Below are 24,839 nucleotides of genomic sequence, written 5' to 3'. Positions count from 1 at the left end.
CAGCAAAGGCTTGGTAGCAAAGAACCAAAAAGTACAAGCCACTCCGTTTGTTTGCTGAGGCAAAGCTAGGCAAGATGTTTAAATGTTTTGGTCACCAATTTGCAACGGAAGTTGAAGCACTACGGTCCAGAGTAAAGATTCTCGAAAACTTTGCAGGTTTTTAATTTTCCGGTTTAAGCAGCGGCAGCGATAAAGACAGAAGCTACAAATTTCATGGTAGAACCTAGATTCTTTGACAACGCTGGATTTCCATTGTACGTATGTGCAGTTCCTTGTTTGTTGCTACGTAAGGATTAAAACTACCATTCAAAGCATACGGAATTCTTCTAAACAAATCCTTTGTAATAAATAGGGTTCAAACCTTTCACAAGAAATATTAAATAACCGACGACGAAACTTTTAGAGCATAAATAAGCGAGGGACGATCGAAGGGAACTGTTTAGTGGTTAACAGACTCAAATGATCACACACAGATAACTAACACGCGTAGAATTAACAAATTACAGCAATCACAGAGGTATGAGCTGAGATTCTTAAGTGTCTAATGCAAACTCCCTTTGCAAATGGCTCTATCTCTTGCTCCCTTTGCAAGTGTCCCAACAATTTTGACTGAGACTGTAGCAGACTTCCGGTGAAAAAGTTAAGATTTCGTCTGTTACAGAAAAGGAGAAAAGTAAGGGTATTTGTACGGAAGGGTATCTGGAAAAATATCATTTCTTACTATTCCTCCGCATTCACGATTAATCCACAACCACGACGCCGAGGTGTACGCTCCCATAGCGTTTTGATTTTTCTTCGATCAGAGTACGATAGCTGATGAAAATTGTGTCTTGCCATCTCGAAATATAAACCATCGTGCCGAATTCGACTGATCTAAAGCTCGTCAGAAGAGATCCCAGCGATTAGAGCAAAAGGCATTTCTTAATCAATCGAGGTGTAACTAAAGCTAACGTATTAAATGCATACCTCAGCTGTAAATTCCCGAATCTTGATAGTTCGCAAGACTACAGCAGTGGGTCCTTGATTCGTGACGACAAAAGGATCTACGAGGAAATGATACTTTGTAAGACAAGTTTATGTAAAAAAAGGTAAATTGGATTTTCCTTTAAAAATGAAATAGCGGGACCTGCAAAAAACTTACCTGAGCGTCAATCAAAACTTTTACCAAGTGAAAGATGAATCTTGAATGAGGGATTTTCCCCTTAATTTAGCTTTCAGTTTTACCGTAGTTAATTAAAGTGAAATGGTCTGGAAACCTTTTGTTATAGGTTTTTGATTGCTATATTGGACCTGACCATACACAACGTTCAACAGCATTCCTATCGTTCTGAAGTTTTTGACCAATAGAAACATTCAATTAATTTATTCAGTCACAATCTGTGAACAAAAAAGAAAGTATGGTGCATGGTCAGAAAACTTCCAACATAACCTACAGCACCGTTAATTTCAACTTTGATGTTTGCCGGGTTTAATTCCTAACCAGTCGTCTTTACTAACTATGGTTTCACTTTGATCAAGCTACGTGTAACGTCAACAAAAGTGACGTAAGTGCTTCCAGACATAGCTCCCAAAATTCAGGCAACCATGAAAATTTTTACAGCATACGAGGCGTGAAGTCTAATATACAGTTGTCAACAGTATCTCTGAACAAAATAACAAAAAGCTGTAAAAAAAGATCTTTAATTAGGTGATGTAGACTGCGGAAGCCCAGGGGGACCACAAAGTGATTTCGTTTTTATTTTTCACTTTTCCATTTTTCCAAAATGGCGAAGTGAAAATCAAAAAGTTAAAAACAAAAATGGAAAAGTGAAAACTAAAAATGAAACCACTATGTCGCCCCCCTGGGCTTGCGTAGACTGACGGAACCTTCCGCAGAAGAAGTTGGTCTGATACTTCCTGTTTTTCTCCGAAAACTGCTGAATACTGATATGCCTTGTGATTGACCCCCTGACGTGGCTCACACTGTATGAGTGTGTGTATGGGAGTTTTTTGGAAGTACAGTCAACACCCTTCATAGCGGACACTGTAGGGACCTCGAGTTAGTGTCCTCATTAGCGAGAGTCCGTAATAGCGGGAGTTTATTTCAGTCAAACGTTTGTATATTATAATTTATTTTTCCCTGGGATTTATCTGCTGTCCGTATTACCGGAGTGTCCTTTATAGCGGGGTGTCCGCAAGGCGAGAGTTGACTCTAAAATGGATTTTTTTGTTGCAGATTTCCTGTCATATACCCTACCCCTGGGACTTGCTTGGGAACAGCAACAAGGAAAATAGGAGAAACAGAAACAAACTCAAGTTTCCCAATATTCCATACCCGCCATAATTATTTTTATCAAGGTATTACACTTCAATAACACCAAAAATAGTTTAACATGATTGAGACCATTTGTTTCAATCCTCTTCGAATCCCAGATGCCATCAAGTTCTACACCCCAATAGCGGTCACTGTTGACAAATTCCCGCCTTTCCGCTTACATCAGCAAGTCAATGCCCTGGGTTTCTTCCCCAGGTTTGGGGAGGGGAGGGGGGGGGGATGTGGGGGAGCAAGTTAATACTTCTGTTTAACCACAATCGACATTTAAATCTTAAAGAACTGAAGAAAAGGAAATATTTCAAGGGTGCGAAAGGGTTTTAACCTTTTTACGTGGCGTAACATGCTTTGAAAAAGTAATGTTTGGTTGGTCCAGCGGGTCCCGCAATTCCTGGGATCAAACGACGCCGTCGCCCAAACAGACCATATATATTTTTTCTCGTTCAGTGTTAAAAGGGAACAAGACTCTGGTGTAGGGGTGGCTACAGTGCCTTAGAGCAAGGAAAGGAAGACTTTGAGGCCACCCCTCCCCTCTCGGATGCAGTTTTGTTCGCCTGGCGATCTCATCAACTCATCTTTGATTTGGCAATAACGGCCACCTCCCTACAACGTATATCTAGGGAGGGGCAAGATGTTCAGGGGTGCCCAACGTCAATTTTCGGAAAGTATTTGTTCGGAAGACGATTTGAGAACTAGAATTTGTTCGGAACATTTGTTGTAAAATTCCTTGCTTGCCTGCCTCTCCTAGGATTTCCGAACATCTAAAAAATGGTACAATTGCCCATTTCTAACCGGTTTTTACCCTAGAAAGGTCACCTAGAATTTTCGGGAGCCTTTTTTCTGGCTGAAATTTTCTAGCCTGCGAAAACATCCGTTTCTCCTCGCTCTTCGTTGCTGGGGACGTTTCGTTCCTCTGCGCGAAACGTCCCCAGCGACGAAGAGCGAGGAGAAACGGATGTTATCGCAGGCTAAAATTTTCGGAAAGGTAAGTTTTGATCCCTATAATTTTCGGATCACTAGACTGTCAGCTAGGAAATCCGAACAGACGAAACATTTTTCGGAGATTTTATCCCTATATCTACCGTTTAAATACTAAAATACGTTTAACAATGCTACGCGTGTAAGTAGTTTTGAAATATACTCTCGTTGGGTGCCCCTGAGATGTTTTTAATTTTTTGGTCACCAATAGAAGTAGCTGCACCACGGTCCAGGGTCAAGATTCTCGAATGCTTTGCAGGTTTTTAATTGCAGCGATGAAAACTGAAGCTACAAATTTCAACATAGGAAGGGGTTTGCTTAGAGAAAAGAATTTCCAAAGGGAGTCAGAGGCTACCATGAGTGCCAGAGACTTTTCATGTCCGGTTACCGGTTCTAAGTGACCCGCAAGGTATTGCTGCTCGTGGCTTCGGCCTTCGGTCGGCCGAAGATCTCTCGGCCAGCGGCCGACACCGAAGCATCCCGCCCGCCGCACGCGGGAAACTCGGCAGGGACAGAAACGAGCCCACCACTATGAAGACTGGAACTCAAGTAACAAAGTTTACGCATGCAAGTCTGCGCAAAGTGATGAGATCGCAAGTGCGAATTTGTAGCACGTGACCAAGTTTCCCCTTTACTTGTTGTTTACTGTTCATTATTTCTTCATCTAAATTAGTAATTTCAAGCAATTTTTTATCCATAAGAATTGTTTTAACCTGTTTTTATCCGCTCATTTTCTATTTTGAGAAATTCTCAACCTTGAATCTCACGTTTGCTGTTTGAGATGAGATGTAACAAGTGTTGTTACAATAAAGCGCTTACAGTATATTAAGATAGCTACGCCCTGCCCAATAGAAAAAAACAATGTAGCTTCTAACCTGATCTGACTTCTTTGAAGAGAGCATTGTTCATGTTGTACTTGTTAGTGCATATTGTATCTGTAAGGAAAATATATTGAAAAATCCCCCGTAATAGCCTTTGCGAAGGCCACCAAAAATAGCTCTTACCGTTACCATGGCATCGAGCTTTTTTAAACATTTTTTGCTGGGAAGGTTGAGGGTGAGAATGTTGACATAAAGTCGGTTACCATAAAAAGAAAATAGCCGCAATTACTTCGACAACAACATTATCACTCGTTTTAAGCTTAATTTCCAGTGATATCCCTTGATTGCCTGTGTCAATACTCATTAAATAAAGGCCTCACTAGGTTAGGGTTCGAGTCCCGGCCCCCGAATCCCGAATCCGGAATCCTGGTTCGAATCTGAATTTTTTCGGGCTTTTACTTTTTCACAAATGCACAAGTCAGCGAGTTTAGCCTGCGTGGCTGGCGTTTGAAAGGGAAGGTAAAGAGAATTTGGGCTAGAAACTACTTCTCACAAGCCCCAAATCCCCTTTCCCTTCCCTTTTGAACACCTGCTACGCAGGCTAGTGCGAGTTTAAATGCGAGGATCTTCCTTACATTTATTTAAATACGCTACCTATCACTCACCTCATGGCTGACACTTGGTTTATGGATCGCTGCTCTGGAAATCAAAGCCATCATAGCAAACAAGTTGATACAGGCATCAGCCATTCGATTCAACAGAAGCTGCTCCTCGATAATGTTCTTAAAAAGCGGAACACCACAGAAAGGAATGTTAGGGGATTCTCTAAGATAAGTTATGCCGGCCCTCACACTACTGTAAACTCAGCATTCTAATTTGCCACACATTTGCAAAGCGAATCACCAGGAAAATCTTTCTAGCCTACGCTTTCACTTAAACAACCCTTGGTCATGCTTGGCAAATATAACTGGAACACGAAAAAAACCTGTTACGACCTTTCTCGTATTCAGTACTGAATTATAACAACAAACTAAAAAAACTGCATCTCCTTTTGAGCTCTTTCTAGATTGTTTCGGTTGAGGGGATCAGCTCTACAGAAGTTTGACTTTTTTAAAGTGTTTTATTAAACGAGGCCATTAATACCAAAAAAAAAGGTTAAATATGTAATGCAGATAAATTACAGAGTGTAGTACCTTTCTGTAATTGGTGAGCAAAGTTTCTGATATTCTACCAAAAGTCTTGGAACACTTCTGCATTTCTCAGGGACGTTTTCCAATTCACACAGACTCAACCCTCCCTCACCCATGTTGGACGCGTGTATCGACTATCCTGAATTTTTACCGACTTTCAACTTTGTATAGGGTGGGGGGAGGGAGAACTGCAAGAAGATTTTGAAAAGGATGGCACTGTTTTAATGAGGGAACCAAGAAATGACAGAAAAATATGAATATTGCAGTACTGTCCCAAGGACTTTTGTCCACGATAGTAGAAAGATTTAGAGTTATGTTTACAGCAAACGTGAAATTCATACCATGTGACCGAGTTTTCCCTTAACTTTGTTGTGCAATTTACTGTTTACTAATTCTACCACAAACTTAGTAGCTTAACATTAGTTATGTCTTGTTTTTAGCTGCACATTTTCAATTTTGAGAAATTCTAAACTTGAATCTGACATTTTCTGTTTCCTGACAATGCAACTCTCAGTCTCTCTAAGGTATTGTCTTGCTAGAACACAGTTTGAAATTTTGCTAGCAAATCAATAATCTCTTACTTTGTGTAGCTGTTTAGAAGCTGTGATCCTGAAGTACTCATCAGTTTTGCTAACTTGGCCATGAAGTCAGCATCTTCATCCTAAAAGTGATGATTCAAATGACAAATTAAACAAAAATTACATTAACCCATTCACCCCTGGGAATATGGAAGAAACCGTGTATTGAAGCTACAATATAATCTTGGACAAAAATGTTACGCTTAGACATGAATAATCATGTACCTCTTGTGGTTCAAGGATACTGCTTTTCTCCAGAACACTCAGAAGAGATTCCACCAGTTCTTTCTTTGCTAGTGGCTCCATTCCCTTCATGATAATCTCATGTATGCAATCACAAGCACTCTCCCGAAGAACTTCAACTGACATGTACCGGAGAAAGGTACTGCAAAGACACATTATCAATTTGTAAGCAGGACACAAAATCAAAGCTTGTGCTAATAGTAAAATCCTCTTTTTACAGTTTTCAGCAATGATGCTTTTCCACATTATCAGCTGCCAGTTGACTTAACCACTGAAAGGCTACTTGCAAAAACTGACTTTATGAGAATTGAAAGGACACAATAACACAGAGCAAAGGAAACATTTTTACCATCGTAAAACACAGACTGATAACTATTGTTTTCACAAAGCAAATGACAATGTGACAACAAAAGTAGCATTGCAAAAAATGAAATAATCAGCATCTCACGAAGAAAGAGAAAATCTGAGTCCCTGACAGGATTCAAACCTATGACCTCCCAAACACAGGGTGGGTGCTCTATCCACTTGACCTACGCAGAACTCACGGAGAGGGAGGTCATAAATTATATTACAGGGTGTACGTTCAAATTTTACCATCTTTCATTCTTTCACCAAAAGTCCCAGTGTTTTCTAACCCTAAAAATATTATTCCGTGTAGTCCACAGTCTGAGTCTGCAGTCTGCATTGATTTTACTCTGTCCGTATTCAATGAACATTACCTGATAAACCTGTCGTTTGCAATCAGACCAATATCGATCCATTCAATATATGCTCCAATAATGTCCAGGCAAAGGCATGTTATTGATGACACACTATTTTCATATGTTTTCTGCATACAAAACATAAAAAAAAAAGTCAGCGAAACCTCAACCTCATTGTTGTACCAAAATACAACATATTCCCACCTACCAGAATCTGAAACCAAGAGTCAACGAGCTCTGTGACGCACGTATCTCTGATGTGATCTTTAATTTTCGTATTCGTCTCTGCTTCCTGTTCATGGAAGAAAAATTTCATTCAGCTTCTAAACTGACTGATCAGTAAATGGTTTTACAAACTTGTACAAGTACAACCAACGGAAACTCCACAAAAGTTGACAGTCTTGAATGAAATTTTTGAGTCTTCACACAAGTTTCAAGATGTGACAAGCAAGGTTCTAAAAGCAGTGTTTTAACTCCAAAGGATTTCGATTTTCATAAGGAGCAATTTCACACATGTAGAGCATAGCCCTTTACACAGCATGTTTAGATTTCATATTAGCACCGACAAATTCATGTGTGTGGCATGGTGGACTTTGTCACAACAAAAACAACTTGAATGACAAGCTTTAAGGTGACTCGACCCAGTTTTTTTGGGGGGGTACCATCCTACTTTGAAGCTCTCTGGTATCCCCACCTTTACTTTTATCGTAAGTCTAACACATAGAATGGATAACATATAGATCAATCTACAATATAACATAAAATTTTTGGCGATCAGAGTAAATGTCACGTGGTTATAATGCCACGCCGCTTTGAGATCTGAGTCGAAAATCTGCTGTTGCCGGCATTTTTTCGTGAAAATGTCTCGGCTACACATAGTGCGCATTAGTGCCTTGCGCTGAACAGAGTTTCACCAAAATCGCAAAGACCCAATTCGAGAAATTCAGCAGTTTCCAAATTTAGGTCATAATTTATGCGAAAATGATAGGCAAACTTTACACGGATTATATCTAATAAGCTACGAGATTCATCTTTTTATTTTGGGCATCCTTATAACAGATGGGTCCTTGCAAGTCAGCAAAACAATTTAGGGCCTTGTAAATGCGCGCGATTTCGAGCAAAGCAAACATATAGAAATTATAGTTTTCGCTTTGTTGACGTTTGTCAGCGTTTAAGAGTCAATCTCACGAAAAAAGCATTTTCTTAAAAATTCATAGTTTTTTTTCCTTCAAATTTTTTCAGGGCCACAATTGATTAACTAACTACCCGGACTCTGAATTTCATGGTCATTGAAAAACTGTGACATTACCTTCTATAAGCCCAAACTTGAGTAAACATTGAAGATTTTTAGCGTTTTGGCTGAGTTTGTGCTTTGGGAGTTGTCTATTGTTTCTAGTCTGTCATGATACAGCATTCTTGTTCAGCACGTGTGCAATGACCGCGCTTGGCTGACTTCCGAATGCTCACCGAGGTATGATAATTTTGGTACAGTGAGACAGGCCATCGCGTGATACATAGAGGTTTAACTCACAATTTTCAATCACTTCTCGTGCTTCTTGTGCCTTTGCAAAAAAAATCAAGAAGTACACACTAAATCTACTTACTATTAAAAAAATATCATTTTTTCATAGGTTTAATGCAAGCCAATAATTAAACCAACTCGTGACAGGAATCCCTTCTATTTTCTTATACTAAATTATCATATCTCGATGAGCATTCGAAGTCAGCCAAGCGTGGTCATTGCACGCGTGCTGAACAAGAATGCTGTATAATGACAGACTAGAAACAATAGACAACTCCCAAAGCACAAACTCAGCCAAAACGCTAAAAATCTTCAATGTTTACTCAAGTTTGGGCTTATAGAAGGTAATGTCACAGTTTTTCAATGACCATGAAATTCAGAGTCCGGGTAGTTAGTTAATCAATTGTGGCCCTGAAAAAATTTGAAGGAAAAAAAACTACGAATTTTTAAGAAAATGCTTTTTTCGTGAGATTGACTCTTAAACTCTGACAAACATCAACAAATAGCGAAAACTATAATTTCTATATGTTTGCTTTGCTCGAAATCGCGCGCATTTACAAGGCCCTAAATTGTTTTGCTGACTTGCAGGGACCCATCTGTTATAAGGATGCCCAAAATAGAGGGATGAATCTCATAGTTTATTAGATATAATCCGTGTAAAGTTTGCTTATCATTTTCGCATAAATTGTGACCTAAATTTGGAAACACCTGAATTTCTCGAATTGGGTCTTTGCGATTTTGGTGAAACTCTGTTCAGCGCAAGGCACTAATGCGCACTATGTGTAGCCGAGACATTTTCACGAAAAAATGTCGGCAACAGCAGATTTTCAACTCAGACCTCAAAGGGGCGTGGCATTATAACCACGTGACATTTACTCCGATTGCCAAAAATTTTATGTTATATTGTAGATTGATCTATATGTTATCCATTCTATGTGTTAGACTTACGATAAAAGTAAAGGTGGGGATACCAGAGAGCTTCAAAGTAGGATGGTACCCCCCCAAAAAAACTGGGTCGAGTCACGTTAACAAGCTTTTATATTAGGCAAATAAAAAATTTAGGTACAGTCCAAATCTGCTTTACAGACACCCACTAAAATGGGTTCAGCTTCAGTGGCTGCAAGCTGCTCATATGAGATGTTAGGTAGTACAATATTATATGGAATTGAATAGGTTATCAATTTCTGTTTGATTGTACCCCTCTCTGTTGGAGATATATTTTCACCAATGGAAATTGTAGCATTACAGTTTTTAAAACAATTCACAAAATTAACCTGTTGACTCCTTATCACATCTCTATCAACCACTTCCTCATCAATTGCCTTCAAAATCCTAAGGTACATATCCACAGCTAATGCTCCATATTGCAAGCACTGGAGGAGGTCTGAGAAAAACAGTGGCCACTACAGGGTGAAGAGAAATGTAACATGAAGTTAAACTACATTTAACGCAGTTAATAACAAGGAGCGCCGTCGTGTGGTGTTGCTCAGCGGTCAGTGTGGTGGCTCAAGTGCAGTCACCCTTGCTAACATCAGCTCTATGAGCTTAGTACAATGTAGCCTGCGAACAGCAGATGTTTCTCCTCGCTCATTGCCGCTGAGGGACGTTTCGCGAGAAGGAACATCTGCGACTCAGTGACAGAAATTCCATACTGATGACGTAAATCAATGTTTACATTTGTTTTGAGTTCCCAAGCTCATCAATTGGCGATGAGTTTAATTAGAGATTCATCGTGTTTACATTTGACCTTTGCCGCCCGCCTTTTGTCTTTTGTCTGTCATTCATAAACAATAGCTAGAACAATGAAACTACTCCGTCGTCCAATCAGCTCTTCTGACCGGATTTCGGACAGATTTTGCGTCATCAGTATGGAATTTCTGTCACTGAGTCGCAGACGTTCCTCCTCGCGAAACGTCCCTCAGCGGCGATGAGGGAGGAGAAACATCTGCCATTTGCAGGCTAAGTACAATGCTTTCAAGGTGATTACTCGCTTTGTTCAGCCTTTGGATTGTGCCTTTCCCCAACCCTTCCCTCCCTTTAATTTTTCTCTGATACATGTAAATCATTGGTACAGGTTCCATTGGTGTGGGGGCTCATAGCTGGAAGGCGTAAGTTTACCAGCCATGAGGGCATAACACTGTCTAAAGGAAGCTTATGAAAGAGGCAGGAAATCAAATGAAGTTCTCTCACACTGAATGAAATCTGGGCACAAGTTACAATTTAGGGTATATATCAGTATTCACGCTCATTACACTTGAAATAACAATAAATCAGCTAACCTTCTCAGGATAATCACAGACAAAGATCAAGCTAAAGACTTGCGCGGCCTTGTTCTTTAAGAAATTCTTGTTATCTGACTCGGTACAACACTGAAAAGTTACAACAAGGATCAATGAAAAATCGCAGTGAAAATGTTACAATTACCGCTAGTGTAGGTATAAGAATTCAAAGAACAAAGGTGCTAGTAAGACTCTCATGGCTTTGCAAACCAATACACTTATGTCCACTTTTAGGTATCTTTGCACAACTATAAAAAACAAAGTTTGACAATTTCGCTCTACCTTTTGACATAAAACAAGTTGTTTCAGTTTGATGAAAGACAAAGAGAGAGTCTAGACCATAATAATATGTCAAAGGTATTAGCAAGACATCCTTTTTCACCTAAAGACAGACATTGCAATCTAGGGTGAGTGGTAAAAAAAAGAGAAAATGTTCATTAGCCTAGTGTACCTGATTTCGTAGCCAGGTCAAAAGAATCTCTCTGAGTGCTTGTTGATCTACAAGATTTGATGACACATGTCTGTGCACAGAATAAAAAATTAAAAAACACAGCCATTTTTTGGGTAGGATCACACACTTAGACAAGATCATCCAAGATGTCTTGTACAGTACAGGAGACTGAAGCATGTGTATACTGAATACAGCTAGTGATCAAATGTTTATAAGTTATTCCTGGTAAGAGAACAATTAAACCAAATTGTCTCTAGTTGAATGTTTTCCATCATAATAGCCTACATAATTTCATACCAAGTGAGTAAATATTTAAAAATTAAATTTTCTGATAACATATTTTAATAAGAGTTAAACAGAATAATTTGGTGGACAAAAATTTAAAATGGCGGATCAACCAACAGAATAAAACCTTTTTGATTTTTCCATGGAAGGAAGATTAATTTTAAAATGGATGCCACATTATAATAATTATGTAAAATTTCTTATTAATCATTATAAATTATTAGAAATTATCAATGTTTAATTTTACCTTGTTTTTATGTGATGCTCTAATACTTGAAAGCAAAAGAACTTGACACTTTCATCACTAAAACAACAACAACAAAAAAAACCAATATAGAAGACCAATAATGCAAAGGCAGATGAAATGTTCTTATATCACACGGTCCATACACAATACAGTTGATGTGATACTGGAGCTACGTACATGTACTAGAATAGATGCTCATGTGAGTGGCACCCTTGAGATGAGAGAAATGTGTCCATAACTGAAGCTGATCACTTACAAGAATGGTTCTCATCTGCAGCCACTAGAGGTGAATGGGTTACATCATTGTCAGCTTATGGGAGCTTACTCAGCTACAACATTACAGTTTGGCATCCCTTGATCAAATGTCAAATGTGAAAAGTGGGCTACCCATAAAGCCATTTTCAGTCCCTTATGAACTTTATAGTGATTGACAATTCTCACACTTTCCAGAAGCAATGTGGAAACAATACAAACTGGTATGTTACCATTATTTTAAGTGTTGTAATCAATTTTTAAGGGTTTAAATTACATGTGCTAATTTGGATTAAATTTAGACAGATAGACTTAAGTATTGTTAGTTGCGTGAAGTTTTATTCTTAAATTATTTTGCACAAGTCAAATTGAAATCCCACTTGCCCCAATTCTTGTTTTCACTCCAGCCCTGGCTTATTTGTGGGATGTTGATGTCTTGCCTTTTTGCAGGTACAATGAAACCCCACTATAAAAACTGTATGACACGTCAGGCCTCGAAATTGCGAGTGATAAGGTCGCCAATGCAACTAACATTTTCTCCTTGGCGACTAAAAGTTAAACAAGTTAAAACAAACATTTCATATTATCTTGCTTTGCTTACATCATAAAAAATGTGGCAAATCGCATAAACAAAGCCAGTTTATCTCCAAATATATACCGACTTCTATCGATAATATTTTCAAATCTGATGGATTGCGCCATTCACACCATACTATACGGGCTTCTCATAGGTCGTGAAAAATAAGTCAAATTTTGCAGGATTTTTAGGGACAAATTCCCAGAAAAATTGGCCAATTTCCTGGGAATTTTTGGGGCAAACTTCGCCTAAAAACAATTGGTAAAAAATGGCCAATTTTGTGGTTATTTTCAGGGAAAATTCGCTAGAAATCGATTGGCTGATCAGACCCGCATTTTCAACGTTTTTCAAACAGAGGTCATCATTTGCTCTTTCAACAACAATACGCTCCAGAAATGAACCAATGGCAAAGCCTTTAACGTCATGGCTAGTGCCTAGTTTTTCGCAACATAATCTACGCCTGGTAGTTTTGGGACGTTGTTTGCATGTTTCAGTGACGAAGTTTCAAGATAAATTTGCTGAGATAAATTTCAAATATGTTGTACAGACACATATCTCATAAGATTTCTACCAAATTTTGCGGTATTTTACGTGCTTTTGTGAATTTCGCGGATTTACCTGAATTTTATGGCTTCGCGACCGCACAAAACATCACAAGCCCTGAGCTGCGTCATTTACATTATAAAAACTGGAGACTAAAAATTTGCATCTGGCGACTATATTTCTCCAGTTGTTCGCCAAATGGCGACCTGAGGATTTTTTTAATTTTGAGCCCTGCATGTCTAGTTACATTACCCTGTGTAGCTGGCAAGGTAAGCAGTCTGTTTGCTGTTGTTTTTAGGTGTCGGGGCCGCAAGAAGATTGGGAGCATTCAGCAAGTCAAATTGAAATCCCGCTTCCCTTAATAATTAATAATGCAATTATTGCTCATTTCCTGCCAGCCCTAGCTTGTTTGCAGGATTTTTATAGAACCCCGCTATAACGAAGTGCCATGGTAGCAAAAAGATTGTTGGTTATAGTGGGGTCTTCGCTATAGTTAAGCAAAGCAGGCTAAGAGGTAGTCTGGGCAGGAGAAAGGACAGAGCGTCGAGAAATGCCTTGATGCCGCCAATCCACCCTCGTTCATCTTTTAAAATCAGTCCCCGAATTGTATAAGCATGATATTGAAAGAGCGTGATACTGTCCACAGCACCACAAATCTGTCAACATGAAGACATTTGACACCAGAATGGTATCACAGAATGCAGCAGAATGGCAGCATCAAAGGCGTGTCTCTAGGCTCTGCTGCATCCCCCCCCCCCCCCCCCCTCCTTCCCGCCTCCCCGCTCCAGGCCACTGCTTTTTCCTTTTTGACCCTGTTTTTTTCCCTTTTTTGCTGACTGCGGAGCTGGTTCCAGACTATCCAAATTTGGTCAATCAGAAAATAGAGAAAATATTTTGAATGAAAGATAATGTACTATATAGTTGCATATGAATTATGAATGATAACCTAAAATGAATATAAATTATATCAAACAATGCATCTTTTTAATCAAGTTCTGAAATAATGCTCAATGAGAACCAAAACGTTAACCGCAGTAAAACAATTAACTTTAATAACAAATTTCAATTACCTGTAAAGATTTCGAATTAGGGCATCACCACATAGCTTCCAGCCGTCTGGGGAATTCTTTAGCTGTTCAAAATATTGCAGGGCCTATCATTATTGGCCAAAAAAATTAATAAGAATGATGTTAATGACAATGTATAATCTATGTACGATTCCATTGCTATATGATGTTCGAACGCCAACCGAACCGTTCAAAAGAAAAATAGTTAGCAAGAAACTCACCCCTGCCTGTGATGTCGCATTTGCGGCCGCCTGAAGCCCTTGTAGCAAATTATCGGCCATGAAAACGCATCCAAAAAATGGTCGTCGTCACATTGCACATGGAGCTAAGACAGACGCGATTTTCTCCTCACCGGAGTGAAAAAAGGCAGTGTTTACGAGGTCAAGAACATTAAAGATTTAATAAAATTCCCACAGGGTTTCAAATAGGCGAAAAAACAACTGAGAATTTACATTTTCACTACTATTCGTATCAAAACACGAACGTTCGTAAAACTTCCAACTTTCCACATGCAGGACCACGTTGCATCATTTTGACCTTCATCTGGTAGGAGCCAAGGTATGAGTACCGAAGATGCTCCTTTCTCTCGTACCCAGGCTACATGGGCGCGTGCTGGAGAAGACTGAGAAAATTATAAAACTGTTATAGTTCTTTTGTTTTTTAAGTATCGACTTTATATTCTCGTGTCTTCTTAAAATTTTATCTTATCAGGAGTAGGCTTTGATGAGAGATAATGAGTTATTCTGTCTTGGCTTTGATAGATTGTGCTAGCAAACTGTAGCACTTACATCACAGGTAGCCCAAGATCGAAATATGAGTATCACCGTGCATCGGCATTGTTGCGTAACATTCGAAATATAAGGATTGTATGGGGGAAAAACCTATCATTTCTGTAACCTAAGAAAATGAAAGGATTTCAATAAAAAACAGCTTACCTTACATAAAATGTGTGTTACATCTCTCCTGTGTGGGTCATGGGCCGATTTATGACCGTTTTATGAGTTGTACTGTAAACGGTTTTCTCTCTCTATATAAACCTTATATATTGATCTTGATAATTTCTCAGGCTAGGTTTGAAAACAGGTATGGATTTTAGAGGCCAGGTATGAAACCGGTGTAAAAAATGACAATTTTTTGATCTAAAATAGGGTCAGGATTTGGAGAACTGGGCGCGCAAACCCCCACCAAGAATTCCAAGAAGTACCTTGCGGGCCTTATTTCGACTAGAAACTCAAAGACAGCATAATTCATTGTCTGGCAGCTTTACTACAAAAACTCAATCAATATCGAAAACTCACACGCGGAAGTTTTCGTTATCGTATAAAACCGAGCTTTTTTATGCGGATGCGTTGAATCCTGAGGAAAAAGTCCTGGGTCACTTCCTGTAAGACCCAGGTCCCAGTGACAATAAGCAAACACAAAAATGCTTTTGTAACTCAAATTTGGCTGTAGCACTGATTTCGGGACAATTGTACGCTGCAAAACTAGCCAAAAGTGAAAATATGCTAGGAGTGCTTTTGTTCGGTAAAAAATATGAAAATCCAGCGCATGCTAGTAACGGTGAATTGCTAAAAATTATGCTAGTGTTAGATTTGAAGCCTAGGAGCCCCGTTTGCTGAAGAAGCAAATCATGTAAAACTATTAGCCTGACAGGTGTTTACTTTTTTTATGTAACGAAAGCACGACCCAGAGGTACATTGATCGCCGCCACCCGTCAACTTCTCCCTTGGAATCATTTTTTGACTCTCCCCCCTCCCCCAACTCCATGTAAGTTCTAGGAACAGGACTGAACGGAAAGAAAACTACTTAGAAAAAATTTTCGAAACGTTTGCATTTACCTCACGAGGTTGTCGTGTTTGTTTGAGAACTTCTGGAAATGCTGATCCATTCACTACCGGAAGTTGTCGGAAATTCAAACCGAAAGTTCTGGTTGTGTTGGTTCACAACAGACACTGTCCTGAGCAAAGGCGTTTTTGAGCGACGCACGCCAATCACAAGTGGACTTTTTGCATTCATGAGCAAGTTCATTAAGAGAAACAGTCACAGCACAAATGTGGTAGCGTCACATGACGGCACATTAAAATGGAAAAGGCCTCACTTCCGGTTGACATGCGCCGTTAAAAAACTCCTTTGCTTAAGCTCCCTATTGGGCCAATTGACCACTCCAGAAAATACCATAACATACCATAATACTCTTTGTTAGTTACTCCATTGTCTTCAGTTTCTCTTGGGAGTTAAAATGGCCCCAATTGCAAACGACTGACTGAAAACAATGTTTATGCTAAATTTTGGAGTGACAAGCAAAGAGTATTATGGTATGTTATAGTATTTTCTGGAGTGGTCAATGGTGCGTTTCCCTGACATCAAACAATACTAAAACAATAGAAAGAATGACATGTCATTGTTTCCTGGGACCAATTAGGAGAGACCTTACCAACAGCTCCTACACTACTGCCCTATTGGACATGCATAAAAACCACGGGCGTCAAAATGAAGGGCGTCGGCCATTTGTGCTTGATAAAAAAACATGGCTCATGATATTAAACTCATAGCTAAGATGTTGGGCTGGGTTGTATGAGGTGTGTAAATGAATCCAAAACCATCCCCCGCGAAAGGTATGCCGCAGTCTCGATCCTCGCCATCAAGGATAGGACTTAATCCATTCTAATGTCTTACGAAGTCCCAAGTATAAATCACTCACAAATGAGAAGAACTTTCCTGAAAGTTTTCTCTTAACGGTTACTTAATCGTACTTCAAAGAAATTAAATGGCTGATTGTTGTGAGACTTTTCTGTCATTTTTTTTTTTTACTTCATTCTGTGGAAGGGAAATGTCGAACGGCTTAACCTACTGACAGACCTTATTATCAGTATTTGGGTAGCCTGCGTAGCAGGGATTAAAAGAGGAGGGGGAGGGGAGTAAGAAAGAAAAGAAGGAGGGAGGAAAAAACTCTCTTACACTCCGCCCCTCTCCCCACCCCCGCCCCCCCCCCCCCCCCTTTTAACGCCTCATCACATGTAACTTACCATCTATTGCTGTGACGGAAGGTTTTGCCACTCTGAAACGATCAAATTTAACTAATGATAACTCGCATTCGGCGAAGAACCGTCATTTCTCTGTAGGAATGGGATATGATCAAACCACTAACTGGTACAGCAAACACAGCAGTAGATTAAACAGGACTAAACTTTGGTTCCAACAGCGTTTATTCTTCAGCGGATCAAATGGCAATAATTAATTCAGGAAGGACACAGCAAAAATAATCGAAAAACAGTAAAAACTAGCTTACTTATATTAAATATGATTTCTACAACTATTGAAGACAAAAAGAAACTTTGAAAACTAAATGCAAACTCTATTTTTAACCTGAAATCTTTTGTTAATACTGTTGCTATTTTAGAAAGTCTGGAGTACTGGAAATAAGAACTAGATAGGTCAGCAGGACAGCGTTTATGTACAAAGTGTTACAATATGAATGAAAATGCAAGTTCAGGGAGCGGCTGTTTCAACAGAAAGAAGCGCAGACTAATTGCAAGTTTTCACCTTAAACAAAAACCGATCTATTTAAAAAAAATTGCAAGCTAGACAGCAAAACCTTTCATATTCAAAATTCACCTATTGCCTCTTTTGACTAACAACTTAATGAAATATTTGTTCGCAAATAGACAGCTAATTAAACAAGCGGCACCAGTACAAAAGGCCTCTGAATAGACGTCGTCCAGTTGTAAAATCACGATAGATAGACGGAAGTTAAATAACCATTATTCAGAAACTAATTATCTTTTTAAAAGTCAAAATTGAAGTAAAATGTTTATAATTGAAAAGAGAACGAGCAATTAGTTTTGTTTGTTAAGGAACACTGTTGGCTTTTCTTACAATTATTACTTAGCGGACACAAAGCAACTTAAAGGACAATAAAATGGCACGAGCCTTTTTGCGAAGCTAAAACATCTTTATGCAATTTCAATATGAATTAGTAAAAACAACGTCAAAGATATGAAATTCGAGACAAATAAAGAATTCATGGAAAATCTCTCCTTACATTGCCTTCGAGCTTCGACAATCTTTTCACATCTGGTTCTCTTAAGTTCTTCATGATTATAAAACTCAATTTGCTCAGTATCGTCGACCCAATATAAAGTCTCGCACAGCCTTAAAACAAATAAAATATCTTGCCAATGCACACACTTTTAGAACTCTCCAAGTTCAAACGTCGATCTTTTCATGTCAAACTTAATACCTATTTAGGTCAACCCAAATGATAAGTTATTCGACGGTTGATTCAGATGTCGAACTTAATTAGTCGGATTCAATTCATTTCCATGATGTTCAATGGTCTAAAACGCAAGTGAAATAAATTTTAGTAATTTATGCATTAGGTTCGGCATATGAGAAGTTGGACGTTTAAACTGGACCTAAGCAGACATTTAACTACCATGACATGGTCTAGCTAATTTGAACTTTTGTCGAAAAATTTCTAGTTAATATGTAACCATCTTTATTAATAATAATCCAACTAAACCTCCTTATATTTTCTAAATGATTGTATATAACTCAACTTCCTCCTATTTTTTAAGTAATTTTGTTTGTAACTAATGTTGATTCTACTCCTTTTTCCTGAAACTTAGCAATCTGTTGTTGATTTTGTAAAATCGCGTCGTTCCTCTTCTTTAAGTCTAGCATTCTCGTCCCCATAGGCTCCTGGGGGCCTGAGCACGAGAACCAGGAGGCTCTGGGGACACAGGATTTGAAGTCCTAGATTTTAGGACTTTCGGTCATTTCTGATTTTCTACAAGGGTGTCCTGGTTTTCGTGCTCAGGCTCCTAGGAGGCTATGGGGACGAGAATGTAAGTCTACTTAAACTAACCTACGAGGAGTTTAGACCCCTACCTAAGCCCCAGGCTTCCAGTTCAGGCTTCCCCGTCACCATCTTTTTCTTTACGTTTATCTAAATTCTACAGCCTGTAATGTGACAAAAACAAATAAATCAAAAGAAGCATCATTTTCTTTCTCTTCAAGATAAAGAGTTGCCATCCTTGCGAGGAACGCTCTACCGCGTAATTGTGATGAAAATTAAACTGTCTTCAACTTCAGATAATTAGGAACTGCTTCACTGCATTTTTCATCGTACCTATACAACAAAAACAGCAAGGAGAAACGTTAGCAAGCTAGCAGAAGAATAGTGATTTCAGCCAGCGAAGCCAATCAGTTAATATTTTGGCGCCTGACTTCCAAATCATCATCAAGTACAGAATACCATTAAAACCTGTAACTCACATCGTACGACAAGCCTCATTGTATATTAACCGATACTTACAACCGAAAATGTTTAATAAAGCCCTCCCCCCCCCGCCCCACTCTCCAAACCCTACAACCTTTTCAAAGAAAGAAAGCGCGAAAGCTCTTTCTCTCTCTCTCTCTCTTTCAAGCCCCACTGCCATTACTCTTAACCAATAGACGTATATGATAGGTGCAGATATAACTGGACTGAGGGTTAGAACTGGTTGTTGTTCTTCGGCTGTGTTCTAGTTCTTTATGGAGACTACGTTACACTCTTTTTTTTTTATAAGAATGTTGTTTTTCCGGCCCAGGCTGAATATTCTTATTTTTCTGCCGATTTTAGGCTGAAATATTCTTGTATTATTCTTAAAGAAAGCCTAGTGCTGTTTTTGTTTTCGCTAGGTTTTGTTATTTAAAAAGGAAAGAATTTGTCATAATACTTTTTTGCGGTTTAGTTTATGTCTTTTGTGCTGAATACTGTACATATGTATTACATGTACCGCAAACTGTCATTAGTGTTGAACATTTTGCTATAGCTAGTGCAGGTTTTTTCGTTTTGTTGGCTAGTTTCGCCGTTCAGAGAAAGGAATAATTTTAAACGGTTAAGTTAAGTATTTACAGATGTTTCAACACACAAATTATATCTATCCTTTTCAAAATCTCAGCCTCGGCTTTATTCTTAAAATATTCTTAAAATTTCGCCAATTTCAGCCTCGATATTCTTATAAAATATATTCTTATAAAAAAAAGAGTGTATTCGGTTAATTAAATAAGCCAACCTCCCCCCCCCCCACCCCTCTTAAAAGTCCTTGAAATAAATGAGTCCCTGGGGAAATTAATATGGGATTTACGGTACTTTCCTGACTTAATTTCAGCTGGTAAGAATATTAAATCTTATAATCAACCACCCACCAAAAATGCCGAAGTGTTTCCACTCAGAGCAACATAACTGAAGCCGGTGACTCTCCTAGGCGATCACCTTCCGTAAGCGACAGAAAACTTTGGGTGGTCGCATACATCAGGTTCGACTGTAAGTTACAATCATTCGGAAAGAACTCAAACAGTCACCGTCACTTTAAAATGTAAAGAAATTACGAAATTTGAAATAAATTTTGTAATGTTTAACCGCCAAACAAAGTTTCCTTTATTACTGTCAACTTGACCTGTGATAAGCAGATCGACGCTACACGTGGCATCGGTTGAGTTCGTTGCCCGATAAGTGAAAAAAATAATTGCTAGTTAAAATGACGATTGCAAATGCGGGGATTATGATCCCAGGATTAAATATATTCCAAAATACCTTGCTGTTTAATTGATGCCTTCAAACTCGAGCGTTACGTCATCACCAATGAGAACAAAAGGCGCCCAGTACTTCACTGCGCTAAAGTCGTCAGATTCTCTCATGGATTTCATAACTTTATCCAGGGCCTCACTGGCACTTCGTCCATGGACTAGTTCTTGGTAGAAAACTTTCATGAACTCCATAGTAGCTTTGTCGTCGATCGCCCACAGGGACACCAGAACAGCTCGAGCACCAGCACCCAAAAAAGCCCGTGCGATGCCGACCACGCCCTCAGATTTGACTTCTCCCCGAGCACTATGACAACAACTAAGTACAACAAGTCTTGCCCTTATCTGCGCATCTAAAACATCTTTCATAGTTAAAAGATAGTCCTCCCTTGCTGGATTTACGGATGAACGCGTTGTGTTAGGGGCCAAGGCAATTTCTCCTGTTTCCATTTCACCGTGAGCAGCAATATGCACCAAAGCAACAGAGGAGATACGTCTCAAAACTTCATCTTTTGTTGCCTGCTTTCCAACGAGAGGTACAGTGTGAAGAATTTCCCCAATCATCTGCACTTCTTTTTCGGCCCATGCTAACTGCTCTAGCGTCGTTACCTCCTGTACCCACGGATCGCCGACGAGAAGAGCGCCAGTCTTGCTGTGCCAGTCTGCTGGACAATTTTGTATTAATCGAAGACTAGAAAGCGAGGGGAGCAGACGAATTCTGAAAGTTTCGCAGAGGTACTTTGATTTCATGTCCATAAAAGCAGCATAAGGCGCCAAACACAGAGGTCCTTCTGGAACAATCACAATTTCATCGTCGTCGAGTAAGTCTCTTATGGGGCCTATAACAACATTGTACAATGTTTGTAATGACTTTGTCTCCTCAAAAGATGAGGAATTAGGCCTTGGCTCACTGGATCTTTCTTCTGCTAACTGTTTATCTCTTGGGTTCCTCAATGAACGATCTTCACAATTAACATCAGCTTTCAAACCTATTTCTTCATGTGTAGTTTCCAAAAGACACTGAAAATAGTTTGTGATATTGAGATAGGTTGAGATATCGATCACAGTTCTTCTAGTTTTGATTTCATTTCCCTTTTCGTTCACCCAGAGAACTATTTCTCCCTCTCTGATACCGATGAATACCGTATTTGGTGGTAAGTAACTAGCAAAGTCACTTGGTCTTGCAGAAAGTGTTCCTATTTCTGGGTGTAGCCCTTTAAGGCCATACTTGAACTCCAGAAGATCATTCAAAGCCCGTGCACGTCCTTGATCAGCAGTTAAAAGTGCATCAATGACTTTACCTTCCTTAAACTGCAGCTCCCACAGCCTCAAATTAATCTGATCATACGTACTTTTAAGGGTAATCTTCCATTCGTCGTTAGATATGAGATTTCTCCTAATGTGGTCGAAGGCTACAACACTGTTCTCATAACACTGAACGGCTTTCTGGAAATCTCCAAGACTGCGATAGGCGTTGCCAAGATTACCGTACGCTTTTCCTTCTCCTGCCCTGTCTCCCACTTCTTTCGAAATTTTGAGGTCTTGTTCATGGTACTCCATGGCTTTCTGGAAATCTCCAAGAGTTCGAAACGCGACGCCAAGATTACAATACGCTCTTCCTTCTCCTACCATGTCTCCCACTTCTTTCGAAATTTTGAGGTCTCGTTCATGGTACTCCATGGCTTTCTGGAAATCTCCAAGACAAAAATAGGCGTTGCCAAGATTACAGTACGGTATTCCTTCTCCTGCCCTGTCTCCCACTTCTTTCGAAATTTTGAGGTGTCGTTCATGGTACTCTATGGCTTTCTGGAAATCTCCAAGACTGTGATAGGCGTTGCCAAGATTACCGTACGCTCCTCCCTCTCCTGCCCTGTCTCCCACTTCTTTCGAAATTTTGAAGCGTCGTTCATGGTACTCTATGGCTTTCTGTAAATCTCCAAGTCTGTCATAGGCGTTGCCAAGGTTACAGTACGCGCCTCCTTCTCCTGCCCTGTCTCCCACTTCTTTCGAAATTTTGAGTTGTCGTTCATGGTACTCTATGGCTTTCTGGAAATCTCCAAGACGAAAATAGGCGTTGCCAAGATTACCATACGCTTTTCCTTCTACTGCCCTGTCTCCCACTTCTTTCGAAATTTTGAGGTGTCGTTCATGGTACTCTATGGCTTTCTGGAAATCTCCAAGACAAAAATAGGCGTTGCCAAGATTACCATACGCTTTTCCTTCTCCTGCCCTGTCTCCCACTTCTTTCGAAATTTTGAGGTGTCGTTCATGGTACTCTATGGCTTTCTGGAAATCTCCAAGACTGTCATAGGCGTTGCCAAGGTTACCATACGCTTTTCCTTCTCCTGACCTGTCTCCCACTTCTTTCGAAATTTTGAGGTGTTGTTCATGGTACTTTATGGCTTTCTGAAAATATCCAAGATTTCTGTAGGCGATGCCAAGATTACCGTACGCTCTTCCTTCTCCTGCCCTGTCTCCCACTTCTTTCGAAATTTTGAGGTGTCGTTCATGGTACTCTATGGCTTTCCGGAAATCTCCCAGACTGTAATAGGCGATGCCTAGGGCGTGCTGGAAATCTTTAAAGTTGACAAAGGGTTCGCCGATATTACCATTAATAGCTGTGGTTGTCATTTTTTTTTTGCTTGCTTTGCTATTTCAGCTTAGCCACATATTGTGGTTTCTTTTTCCTGCTGATAGCATCAGTCTCTTTATGTACGATAAGGAAGCCGAGGATCTGAAAAGTAAAATTAAAAGCTGGAGTAAAAGCTTATTTATTAGCTCTTTTACTACTAGTTTTTGTATATCACAGTCGCATTTGATTTGCCTCAAAAAGGGATCCTTCTACGTGTTTTTCGTTGTATATTATGACTTGATGGACTGGGGTCTTCTCTAATAATGATCGAAATTTAAAAAAAACAAACAAACAAACAAAGAAACAGTTTTACCATTGTTAAAACATGGTGTATATATATATGATATTAGTATATACTAAAACAGTGGATAGTGTTTTTCGGGCGCTCTGATTGGCTACTCAAACAGTGAATATCCTGCACTATTCACTGATTCACCTCCAGTTCCTCCGAGCGAGCGACGTCAAACTCGCGTAGGTTGCGAGCAAAATGCTTTCCCGGTTTGCTGCCGTAACAAACTAAGAAATTTCACAACTAATCAAGCAAGCTATTTCCGAAATACATTTTTAAATACAAACAGAATTCACAACTCCTTTTGAAGAAACTTCCCCGCAAGAGCTAAACAAACGCCTTCAAAGTTTTACTTGTCGCTAAGAAAAAGCGACGACCGCGGCCGTTCGGTCATCGCGCGCCAAAATTGTAATCGTTGGCAACAGTAAATGAGTTAAAAATCATCATTTTGTGCTCAAATATCTCACTGTTTTAGTATAAACTAAAACAATTATTCACCTCAGTGTCGGTAGCTAGTAGTGGTTATTTACCTCGCCGCTTCGCGGCCTCGATAAATATCCAATACTAGCCACCTCTACTTCGGTGAATAATTTTTATTTATATGGCCGCGCGGAGATAGGAAAATTCTCTTCTCGTGTTGAAAAATATTATGAAGAAGAGAAATTTCGTAACTCCAAGCAACCATGTATTGTTCTATTTATTATATAAACACCAATGAAATACCAAACCATTTTACTTAAATAGTTTTTTGGTCTCAAAGGTGCGGTTTATTATGAAGCCATAGCAACGGTAACATTTACAGATGTGAAGATAACATGTTATTTTCACATGTGAAGATATCAAATTTTCGCGCGAAAGCTCACTTGGTATTTCATTGGCGTTTATATAATAACAATTGTCTGTCTACTCATTGTACATTCATCTACCTTCATCTGAAAAAATAAATCCGTTGTCAACAAACTACAAACCGGGCCAGCGGAAACATCCGTTCAGAAAACTCAAATTTGGGAAAGTGAACTTATTTCTAAGGGTTAACATCTCTGGGTAGTGGAATACAAGTGTTTAGCAACTGAAAAGAAAACCTCAGTTCTTTACCACCAAAACACTGAGAAAGTTACAGTTATTTTAAGGTGGCTGAAAACAGTTTTGGCAGTTTGTGAGTATATGACATCTGGCAAATCATGGCAAGAGAAGGGTTGCAGCTCAAAAGCTGAAACTTGGCAAGTGAAGAATATACTGAAGAAAGGTTTTGATTGACAGGCAAAATTTGTCATTTTCGTAGTTTCCATGGCAACATGAACGA

At 39.3% G+C, this 24,839-nt stretch overlaps 3 protein-coding genes across 3 annotated transcripts in view; all 3 read right to left on the bottom strand.

Annotated features, from left to right (window-relative positions):
• Nucleotides 1–14,349, bottom strand: part of LOC140923205 (exportin-T-like) — a 148,736-nt gene extending 134,387 nt beyond the window's left edge. Inside the window, exons 1-9 of the mRNA XM_073373286.1 lie at nt 14,267–14,349; nt 14,049–14,131; nt 11,607–11,663; nt 11,075–11,144; nt 10,624–10,713; nt 9,619–9,747; nt 7,031–7,114; nt 6,841–6,950; nt 6,104–6,263 (exon numbers count right to left, since the gene is read on the bottom strand). Of these exons, the coding sequence (XP_073229387.1) occupies nt 6,104–6,263; nt 6,841–6,950; nt 7,031–7,114; nt 9,619–9,747; nt 10,624–10,713; nt 11,075–11,144; nt 11,607–11,663; nt 14,049–14,131; nt 14,267–14,326 (843 nt within the window). The 5' untranslated portion in view covers nt 14,327–14,349. The remainder of the gene's footprint in view (nt 1–6,103; nt 6,264–6,840; nt 6,951–7,030; nt 7,115–9,618; nt 9,748–10,623; nt 10,714–11,074; nt 11,145–11,606; nt 11,664–14,048; nt 14,132–14,266) is intronic.
• Nucleotides 1–24,839, bottom strand: part of LOC140923194 (uncharacterized) — a 162,755-nt gene that overhangs the window by 24,723 nt on the left and 113,193 nt on the right. The window lies entirely within an intron of this gene.
• LOC140923197 (uncharacterized) lies at nt 17,244–23,278 on the bottom strand. Its single transcript, XM_073373272.1, has 2 exons — nt 20,626–23,278; nt 17,244–19,176 (listed from the first exon to the last, which is right to left on the bottom strand). The coding sequence occupies exon 1, from the start codon at nt 23,244–23,246 to the stop codon at nt 20,634–20,636; it is 2,613 nt and encodes an 870-aa protein (XP_073229373.1). The 5' UTR covers nt 23,247–23,278; the 3' UTR covers nt 17,244–19,176; nt 20,626–20,633.

The sequence above is a fragment of the Porites lutea genome, chromosome 13 (assembly GCF_958299795.1).
Source record: "Porites lutea chromosome 13, jaPorLute2.1, whole genome shotgun sequence".
In the NCBI taxonomy this organism is placed as follows: Eukaryota; Metazoa; Cnidaria; class Anthozoa; order Scleractinia; family Poritidae; genus Porites; species Porites lutea.
The sequence above is the reverse complement of the archived record's forward strand: the minus strand, read 5'-3'. Positions and strand labels throughout refer to the sequence as shown.

What these genes read in the sequence shown, in the direction of transcription:
- LOC140923197 (XM_073373272.1), bottom strand. Translation starts at nt 23,246, where the DNA reads ATGACAACCACAGCTATTAATGGTAATATCGGCGAACCCTTTGTCAAC.